The 10389-nt window shown below is 44.6% G+C and overlaps 1 protein-coding gene across 4 annotated transcripts in view; it reads left to right on the top strand.

Moving 5' to 3' along the window:
* Positions 1-2580: 2580 nt before the first annotated feature.
* fgfrl1a (fibroblast growth factor receptor like 1a) overlaps positions 2581-10389 on the top strand; it is a 99384-nt gene continuing 91575 nt past the window's right edge. The window contains exons 1-2 of one of the 4 annotated variants that reach the window (XM_036970032.2): positions 2581-2673; positions 4262-4358. In XM_036970032.2, the coding sequence (XP_036825927.1) occupies positions 4295-4358 (64 nt within the window). In that variant the 5' untranslated portion in view covers positions 2581-2673; positions 4262-4294. Of the gene's footprint in view, positions 3156-4261; positions 4359-10389 lie in introns of all 4 variants that reach the window. The other 3 variants (XM_021583558.3, XM_090220382.1, XM_090220381.1) reach the window with 3 other exon arrangements.

The following is a 10389-nucleotide window of genomic DNA, read 5'->3' as shown; positions in this document are numbered from 1 at the left end:
AGGAAACCTGGCCCCATCCCTACAGTGAAGCATGGTGGTGGCGGCAGCATGCTGTGGGGATGTTTTACAACGGCAGGGACTGGGAGACTAGTCAGGTTTGAGGGAAAGATGAACGGAGCAAAGTACAGAGATCCTCGATGAAAACCTGCTCCAGAGTGCTCAGGACCTCCGACTGGGGCGAAGGTTCACCTTCCAATAGGACAACGATCCTAAGCACACAGCCAAGACAATGCAGGAGTGGCTTCGGGACAAGTCTCTGAAGTTCCTTGAGTGGCCCAGCCAGTCCCGGACTTGAACCCGATCAATTATCTCTGAGCAGCAATGCTCCATATCCATCCTGACAGAGCTTGAGATGATCTGCAGAGAAGAATGGGAGATACTCCCCAAATATAGGTGTGCCAAGCTTGTAGCGTCATACCCAAGAAGACTCGAGGCTGTAATCGCTGCCGAAGGTGCTTCAACAAAGTACTGAGTAAAGTATCTGAATACTTAAATGTGATATTTCTGATTTTTATTTTGGACTAAATAACAAAGGTTCACATCTATCTTTTTTTTGTTGACATTTTTGTAAATAAAAAACATAAATACCTAATTTACATAAGTATTGAGACCCTTTGCTATGAGACTCTAAATTGAGCTCAGGTGCATTCTGTTTCCATTGATCATCCTTGAGATGTTTCTACAACTTGATTGGAGTCCACCTGTGGTATATTCAAGTGAATGGACATGATTGGAAAAAGCACACACCTTTCTATGTAAGATCCCACAGTTGACAGTGCATGTCAGAGCAAAAACGAATGTACTTGTCCTCTTGCTCAGTTGCACATTATGGGGTGTTGTGTGTAGATTGATTGGGGGGGGGGGGGGTGACAATTTGATCAATTTAGACTAAGGCTGTAACGTAACAAAATGTGGGAAAAATCTGATTATTTTCCAAGTGCACTGTAAGCATGAGGGCTATACAATATACAGTTTATTATAATATATATTGATAATATAGCAGCTGCTCTATGTCAATGGATTAAACTTTTACTTGAGGGCTACTATTGAACTTTGTCTGTGTAACAATCCCCTTCAGTTGTTTCCTGTGCTTTAAAGTTTGAGAGCAAAGAAGCAAACATTGTTTTGACTACAAGTCCCTTCATTCAAGTAGGATCGATGATAATTGATATATTGGTGACAAGGTCCTCTCCTCCAGTGAGGTTCTCAACCTGGGTGTGATATTTGACAGTCCGCTCTCGTTTGAGGCATACATCAAAGGTGTGACCAAACTTGAATTTTTCCATCTACAGAACATTGCCAGGTTACAACCTATGCTGTCACATCCTGCAGCTGAACGACTCATCCATGCCTGTATCTTGCTCTGCCTGGACTATTGAATAGCTCTGTTTGTTGGTGCGTATGCCATGTGTCTGAACAGGCTACAATATATCCAGAACTGTGCTGCACGTGTCCTCACCTACACCTCCCTCCGTGAGCACATCACTCCAGTGCTGTTCAACATCCACTGCCTCCCCATATGCTCATGCATTGACTTTAAAATCCTGATTCACACATACCAAGCTATCCACAACTCTGACCCAAGTACCTGTCTGACATCCTACCATCCTGCAGCCTTCGTTCCTCCAGGTCCATCTCCCTTCAGCATCCCAACATCAGACTAAAAACTATGGGTGACAGAGCTTTCAGTTGTGCAGCTCCTCATCCTCCTCAACGCACTTCCAGTCACTGTCAGGGCTGCAGAGTCTCCGGCCTCATTTAAGGAACAGCTAAAGACAGCTCTTCAGAAAAGTGTTCAAAGTCCTCTGTTAATTCAGTTCTCCTGCCCACCGGATCTGACGACACCTGTATATAGCTTTGATTGTTGTCTGCTTTCAATCTTCTGTGTTTTGGATTGTTTTCATTGTTATTTGTACTACATGTGTTATTTTCTTCCGCGCCTTGGGTGTGAGAAGCACCGTACAAATCAAATTAATTATTTTTATGCGGGTTGATCTAATGTTCCTTCTCAGTGCATCGGTGTGTTACTTGATGAATTTATTAGGAACCACATGGGACCGATTTCCTGGACACAGATTTAACCTAGTCCAGGAGTACATTCTCAATGGACATTTTACATGGAGCTTGTTTTAACCCAGGATAATGCTTAATCTGGGTCTGATAAAATGACACTTTGTCATATCACATGTATTCTTTAAATGACCATTTTCTCTTATGAATGTTTTTGACCAATTTTCTAATGCTAGGCCAGTGTGTATTTTTAACACCCAAACCATACCATTTCAATCTTTAATCAATCTGTCTGATTACTGATTAGTGGGAATAGAAATGCAATTGAATATTAACTATCATTACATTGTAATTACATTATAATGCATTTATTACATTAATGTTTTATTGTTATACATTTTGTGATTATGTATATTAGCCTATATATATTTTTTACAATTATTATGATATATATATATATATATATATATATATTATTATGATGTAGTCCATGTTTTCAGCAGAACTGCCTTAAATGTAGGCTAATACGAAAGAGTTAATTCTTAAAATTTGTTGAGTAGCTGTGACTAGGGCTACACTGTGATTGGGCAAAAGTTCCGAGCTTGGATGGACCGCCTTTCCCTCGGCTGTTTGTTTGCCTGCGGTCGATTACTGGATGGCAAGGTCTGTTAGCTCAATTATTGCAAAAAGGTATTTGGATGCAAATGAAAATTGCGAAAATAAATAAACAGATTAGGCCTGCAGCGGCTCTTCCGAAATTCATAAGGGTAGGAGTTAACTGTAGACTACCGCGAGCAGAGGACTTTTATTTATTTAGTTTTTACGCACGCGTTCTGTCCGGTGAGGTGGTCTCACACGAGCGTTATGTGATGACTGTCATTCAAAAAACGAACTAGATTTGATCTCTCGCATGTTTGATATTAACGTTCAATAGTGTTCTTTGTATTGGAGGGTACAATTGTTTTCAATAACTGAGCCACAGGTACTTGAGCGACAGTGCGTGCAGTTCAACATTTAGTGGATATTGATTTGTTGATTATTTGGATTAGATCACCTTTGATGCAAATGTAAAGGCAATAAGAATGATAGACTTTCCGTTAGTGGGAAACCGATTCAATACAAATCATTGCTGCAGGACATTTCAGGTAAATCACTACTTACTAACTTGTATTATTTTAAAATGGGTTATTGGCCCTGGTTACAATGTGATTCTTTTTAAGCAGCTGATTTTAGAAGGATGCATGTTTGTTTTAGAAATGCATAAGTAGACAACTTTTAATTGATACTACAGATTATTACTTATGTTTTACTAATAGGACAGTACACAGCTGTATTGCATAAATCAAAATGTTTGTGTTCATCATAAATTATAGTTAGTCTATATTACCTTATAAAAGCTATTATTTGTTGTCCACTTTTGAGTGTAAAATGTTGTCATTCCACTGATTCACCATGTCTCACTGATCTAGAGCGGAATGTAGCCTAGTGGTTAGCGAGTTGGGTCAGTAACCGAAAGGTAGTTCCAACCTTCCTAGTCGACTTCTGTGAAAACTCTGTTGAGCAAGGCACTTAACCCTAATTGCTCCAGGGGTGCTGGACAAAGATGACCCTGGCCTCGACCTAACTCACATATGACATGTTTATTTTATGATCTATGTGGATGGTTCATTAGCAGCTAGATTAACTGTAGTTTATACATCAGCATCTATAACCAATTCTAATACAATGAGTTAGGAGGACATGTCTCTTTCCCCAATAGCAGATGCTTTAATATAACAGTCAATGTTATGTGATGTTGATAATTCTTATCACAGATTAAATTCAAAACTCTAAAGGATGTTCATAATTTCAAATGACTTACAATTTTATGTACACAATGGCAGAAATAATAACTCCTCTATCCAGAAACAGAGGGTCATATGAACAGAATAAGAGCTGCTCGTTTGAATGAAGATCATAAATAAAAAGCCTAAATTGCTTTTCCAGAAACACATTTTCTAGTGTTAGGAACAGAAGTATTGTATTTTCCAGTTAAATGATTAACAACTTGTTTTAATGTCACTAGTTACAAGACTGTAAGTCTGTTATATTTACTAAATTCCTTGGCTATCCCACTTCCAAAGAAACGTCTGTGAGATAATATTGTTGTTGTAAAACCATATCCAGTAGCTTAGAGATGATGTGGATAAAACCAGTATGTGTTGTTGCACCTCGCCTCACTGTGAATTGTCTTGTTTTTTCATTATCCCAGATTTGAAGTGTTGAAACCTGCGATCCAGAAAGAATGGGGCATTTATGGATTTGCCTGCTCATTTGTGAAATAATCCTGTTGTCGGACTGTGCACGGGGTGAGTAGTAACTTAGTAGTAAGCAACAATAACAACTGAAAGTGTTTTAAAGAGTAACATTCATTAAAACTTGTTTTGATGGAAAACCATGTTTAAGGCTAAGTTATAGTGAGACACCTGCGTTCTGGTCTTCGTTTTGACAGTTCATTGCAAAAGTGATATATTTTGGTCTTTTAGTAGTAAATCTAGCTCTTTCCCCCTAGCGGTTCAACTCTACCATTGACATTTTGTGATGTAGAGGCACCTTGAGAAGGTGCCTCTACGTCATCTTAAGGTAGGGGTTCGGTATGAAATACACTCCCTTCTAGATGTGCTGGGTGGTACCACCGCAAGGCTCTCTATAAAAGCAGGTGACAGCGGGCCTTATTTGCCAATGGTCTTGGTAGATGGAGTGTGCCAATATATTTTGCACGATGCTTCCTTGAATAGACTACTGACGTTACACAACATTCTAAAAGGCAGTAGGCCACATTTCCACATATGACCAAATACAACGTTTTTCCTTACCATTTCATACATATCTATGGGCTTTTACTAAGGAAAAAAAAACTTGTAAACGATGAGGTTTATACGTTTCTATTCGTAGCTACATCCATCGTAACAAGAAATGGATGACAATGGTGGTCGTGTCAACTCATTGTATTTTTTCCTAACCGCTATGACTGGTGGTGCAGGCTGCTAAGACAGTTGGCTCATAGTTCAATGGTTGAGATTTCTAATACCACATGGGGCAGATATACATTTGTCTTATCCTTTATTGACAACATTCATCCCATGCCGACACACTTTTTAATTCTGAGAAGTGAAAGCATACCTGTGAGAGGAGTCACTCTAGTTGTAGGTTTTTATACAGTACCCAAGACAGATCTATGAGATAATTTGGCTATTGGGAAAAAGAGCTGCTCCGTAAATATGGCAATGCGGGTTGTATTGAATTGAGCCTCTAATTATTACACTTTTCTTCCCAACACAATACCTCAATAAATGTAAGTCCACATTTCAATTGTTTTCTTTGCACCTCATGGGGGATTGAACTTACACTGCAAGTGGTAACAGATAGCAGGAACTCAGCGCCTTACCACTGTACGCTAACTGTCTAGAGCCGTATTTGCTCACAATGCACATCATTTTATTATCAGAGTGTTCCAGTGTACTTCTGGTAAGTATGCTTTCGTGAAAAAGTGTTGGGATCAGATACAATTAGTTTACCCTCCCCAAAAATGAATATTTATGAGCAATTCCCACAACCTTTCACCTGAAGTAGATCTGTAGGCAGCCATCTTCAAAAAGTGCTGATGATATCTACGACAAGCTGCTAATTCACAACTTTGTATTTTTCTGTACAAAATTGTGGTTGTGTAACTCAAGTTAGGGGTATAGTCCATTCGGGCTTAGTGCCTACCCTCCATTTTATAATGGACCCTGCCTAGATCACACAGTTTTTGGCACCTTCTGTTTTCTAATAAACCCTTCCTAAATCACACCTTTTGACTGCAGCGCAGTATGCAAGTGTCAAGTGAGGTGCGCAGATAGTATACTCTTCACCCTCCTGCTGCCCAGCCTCCTCACCCTCCTGCCACCCAGCCTCCTCACCCTCCTGCTGCCCAGCCTCCTCACCCTCCTGCTACCCAGCCTCCTCACCCTCCTGCTGCCCAGCCTCCTCACCCTCCTGCTGCCCAGCCTCCTCACCCTCCTGCTACCCAGCCTCCACACCCTCCTGCTGCCCAGCCTCCTCACCATCCTGCTGCCCAGCCGTAGCTGTGTCTAATCTAGACTCAACAGACTTGTAGTCTGCCTGTCTGTCTGCCTGCTCTGGCCTGCCTTTCTGTATGTCTGCCTCTCTGTCTGTCTGTTTGTGGGGAAAGCAAGGGGACATGGGGAGCCAAGCGCACGACGCTCAGGCAGATAGGATCAGTGAGTCACACAGCCAAGCAGTCACGGAGACGCTTAAGCAAAAGTCAACAGATACCCATAGAGAGAAATGCGACTAGATTAGGCTATTTATGTTTGTTTGCTGTGCAATGCCACAGCGTTTCTGATCATAAATGGAGCAAGGCGGCAAGGATAGCTGTGGGCTTAAAGGTAGACACAACCTTACTGGTCTTCCTGGTGATGATAAGGGGTTCCTCACTGGGGTTAGCCTAGTTAGCGCCTCACTGGGGTTAGCCTAGTTAGTGCCTCACTGGGGGTAGCCTAGCTAGCGCCTCACTGGGTACACAGAGGGAGAGATAGACGATGGCATGCGGATATTAGAGAAACAAACTTCTTCCTTTCTTCATGAAGTCTGATATGACAGGTTTGATAAGACTAAGACAAGCATGGTGGTTGTGCAGAAAACAAAATATCTCAGAGATACTGAAACCGAATCAGAGATTATTTCCCATGTGATCTGAGATACTTTGCACTCCATTTGACCCAACGCTGGGCTTTGGACATACTGTGGGGGGTCAACAATGGCAACTCAACATACAGTAGAACATCTTGAGTCCACATCAAAACATATGCTGACATTCTATAATTATTTTGTGACCTTAGTTTCATACCTTCAGATGGGACCTTCAGGAGTAGAAAAGGAACATACTTTCAAAACTACAGGACATGTAACAACACTTTTCTTAGAGTTCAGGTTGATTGCTATGATGTGGAGTAGAGAATGCATTTTGAAAGGTTGCTGGTTCGAATCCCCAAGACGACTAGGTGAAAAATCTGTCTGTGCCCTTGAGCAAGGCCATTAACCCTAATTGCTCCTGTAAGTAGCTCTGGATAAGAGCGTCTGCTAAATGACTAACAAAGGAACAACAATAACCCTTGACCCCATTTGAGTTCTCCCCTCCTAAATAAGAGTTTGCTGTTCCTGTGTGTCCTTGGTGCACGGGGAATGCAGAACATCACGTCAGATGACAAATATTTTCCACTACATGCGGAAGCACAGTTTGGGCCCAGCTGCCAGAGAGGCATATGAACTGTATAAGCTTATGCAATGATTCAGGGTCTGCATGGTCGAGAGAGAGACTATTAATGCAGAAATGTGGGTGTTAACATCTGTGCCAACTAAATGGGGAAACAAGTAAGTCATGGGATAGTTACCATAACAGTTAGAAAAAACTAAATTATGATCACAAATGAAATTGAACTGCATTCACCTTGGTATCGTTGTCTCGTTTAGTAAAGTCCGACTCATTATGACGTACAGGATCGTGGTGCAGAAAAGGTAGACTAAATACTACCAGCATTGCATTTAGTCAATGGAGACGGGCAGCCATATGGACACGTGGAGATGTGGGGGCTTTTGGAGGTGGAGCTGTTTGGTTTGTAGGGGCCTGCTGTGCTGTTTGTACAAACTAGGACCACCATGCGGCTACATGCTGGTGTGTCAATGAGAGGCAGCCCTCCAGGATTCATGATTGAGCATCTGGACACACCTTTATAGAGTAACCCACCAAACGGGCTGATTCTCTAAACGTATACAATGAAAATCAATACAGCCTGCTTATCTAACTTTCAATACAGCCTGCTTATCTAACTTTCAATACAGCCTGCTTATCTAACTTTCAATACAGCCTGCTTATCTAACTTTCAATACAGCCTGCTTATCTAACTTTCAATACAGCCTGCTTATCTAACTTTCTTGTCTTCCTCTGAGCCTTCTAAAAGTGAATAGAAACTGAGATGAGGTTGAGTCCCTCTCTCTCTCCTTCCTTCTTTCCATATCTCCCTCCATCGCTCCCTCCTTCGATCTCTCCCTCCCTCCATCTCACCCTCTTTCCGTCCATCCATCCCTCCCCCCATCTCTCCCTTCCTACCTCACAATCCTCCCACTGCAGCAGTTTATGGCTAGCCCTAAGCCAGAGGGAATGTGTGAAGTTAATTTAGAGTGTTGGAGAAACATAACTGAGCCACCGGGTAGCCTTTGGTCCCCTCACAGCTCTGTAGTATATCCACAGAGCCTGGAGTGTGGGTTAAGCAAACAGTAGTTACATTTAGAATAGGGATTGATACATATGTCTTGGTTAAAGTCAATGTTATTAACAATGACAAAGTGTGTGTATTGAGACAAATGTGTCATAAAATGTAAATACTATATTGCACTGTTATAATAAATTCCTATTGGCATTTCCAGGAAATGATGCACACAAAACCATCAGGCAAAGCTCAGACATAGCTGAGTGTGAGTGAGGAATGAGAGATCTACTCCAGTTCATGTCAATGAGGAGGATAGATCCATAGAGCAAGGCTTCTGTCAGACTACAGGCCATAAAGTGATTATTAGCATGTCAGATGGTGTTTACACAGCAACCATCTTTCTCTCGCTTCTCCTTATTAGCATTGGGCTGCTAATCACATTCCCCAGTAATGAAGCTGTGTTACCCAGGAGGCCGTAAATTGATTTAAGACTGGGAACAGCATGTTGCTGAGTTGAGGATGTGGTGATTAAGAAACAAAGTCTGGCTTCAAAAGGAACTGAATTAAACAGGAGCTCAGATAAAGTCAATGTTAGTTTAGCACGTCTGGTGTTTGTGTTTTAATGTGTCCATCAAGACACCTCAGGGGTAGGTTGATGGTTTTTATCCCACAATGGCAGAGGGTGGTATGGGGACACCATGCACTAGTCCTCCTGGTACAGAATCATGGTGTTCAATGCGACTGGGATAGGTTCCCTGTGTAGGAATGAGGAGAAACAGCTCAATTAGAATAGAGGAGGGAAAGATAGAGAGTTCTCCTGCAGTCCAACTGGACTACTGTTTTCACCAGTCCTCCCTGCAGTCCTCCAATCTTGTCTGACATGACTTCCATTAGGCTAGCCAGAAGCCTGTACCCCAGTCTGCGTCAATCCATGTTGCAAACACATTAGCCACTGAAGGCAACATCTTTATATTGTTGCGGATGTATTGGAATTATGCCACACCCACACTGACATACTTTCCAGCCTGAAATAGCCACAACATAGACAGACAGGCAGGCAGACTAGAGGTCTGTTGAGTCTAGGTCAGACACAGCTATGGCTGGGCAGCAGGAGGGTGAGGAGGCTGGGTAGCAGGAGGGTGAGGAGGCTGGGCAGCAGGAGGGTGAGGAGGCTGGGCAGCAGGAGGGCGAGGAGGCTGGGCAGCAGGAGGGTGAGGAGGCTGGGCAGCAGGAGGGTGAGGAGGCTGGGTAGCAGGAGGGTGAGGAGGCTGGGCAGCAGGAGGGTGAGGAGGCTGGGCAGCAGGAGGGTGAGGAGGCTGGGCAGCAGGAGGGTGAGGAGGCTGGGCAGCAGGAGGGTGAGGAGGCTGGGCAGCAGGAGGGTGAGGAGGCTGGGTAGCAGGAGGGTGAGGAGGCTGGGTAGCAGGAGGGTGAGGAGGCTGGGCAGCAGGAGGGTGAGGAGGCTGGGTAGCAGGAGGGTGAGGAAGCTGGGCAGCAGTATGGTGAGGAGGTCGGGTAGCAGGAGGGTGAGGAGGCCGGGCAGCAGGAGGGTGAGGAGGCCGGGCAGCAGGAGGGTGAGGAGGCCGGGCAGCAGGAGGGTGAGGAGGCCGGGCAGCAGGAGGGTGAGGAGGCTGGGCAGCAGGAGGGTGAGGAGGCTGGGCAGCAGGAGGGTGAGGAGGCCGGGCAGCAGGAGGGTGAGGAGGCCGGGCAGCAGGAGGGTGAGGAGGCCGGGCAGCAGGAGGGTGAGGATGCCGGGCAGCAGGAGGGTGAGGAGGCTGGGTAGCAGGAGGGTGAGGAGACTGGGCAGCAGGAGGGTGAGGATGCTGGGCAGCAGGTGGGTGAGGAGGATGGGCAGCAGGAGGGTGAGGAGCCTGGTAGCAGAAGGGTGAGGAGGCTGGGCAGCAGGAGGGTGAGGAGGCTGGGCAGCAGGAGGGTGAGGAGGCTGGGCAGCAGGAGGGTGAGGAGGCTGGGCAGCAGGAGGGTGAGGAGGCTGGGCAGCAGGAGGGTTAGGAGGCCGGGCAGCAGGAGGGTGAGGAGGCCGGGCAGCAGGAGGGTGAGGAGGCCGGGCAGCAGGAGGGTGAGGATGCCGGGCAGCAGGAGGGTGAGGATGCCGGGCAGCAGGAGGGTGAGG

Source organism: Oncorhynchus mykiss, chromosome 25 (genome assembly GCF_057628025.1).
Source record: "Oncorhynchus mykiss isolate SJ-2025 chromosome 25, ASM5762802v1, whole genome shotgun sequence".
In the NCBI taxonomy this organism is placed as follows: Eukaryota; Metazoa; Chordata; class Actinopteri; order Salmoniformes; family Salmonidae; genus Oncorhynchus; species Oncorhynchus mykiss.
The sequence above is the reverse complement of the archived record's forward strand: the minus strand, read 5'-3'. Positions and strand labels throughout refer to the sequence as shown.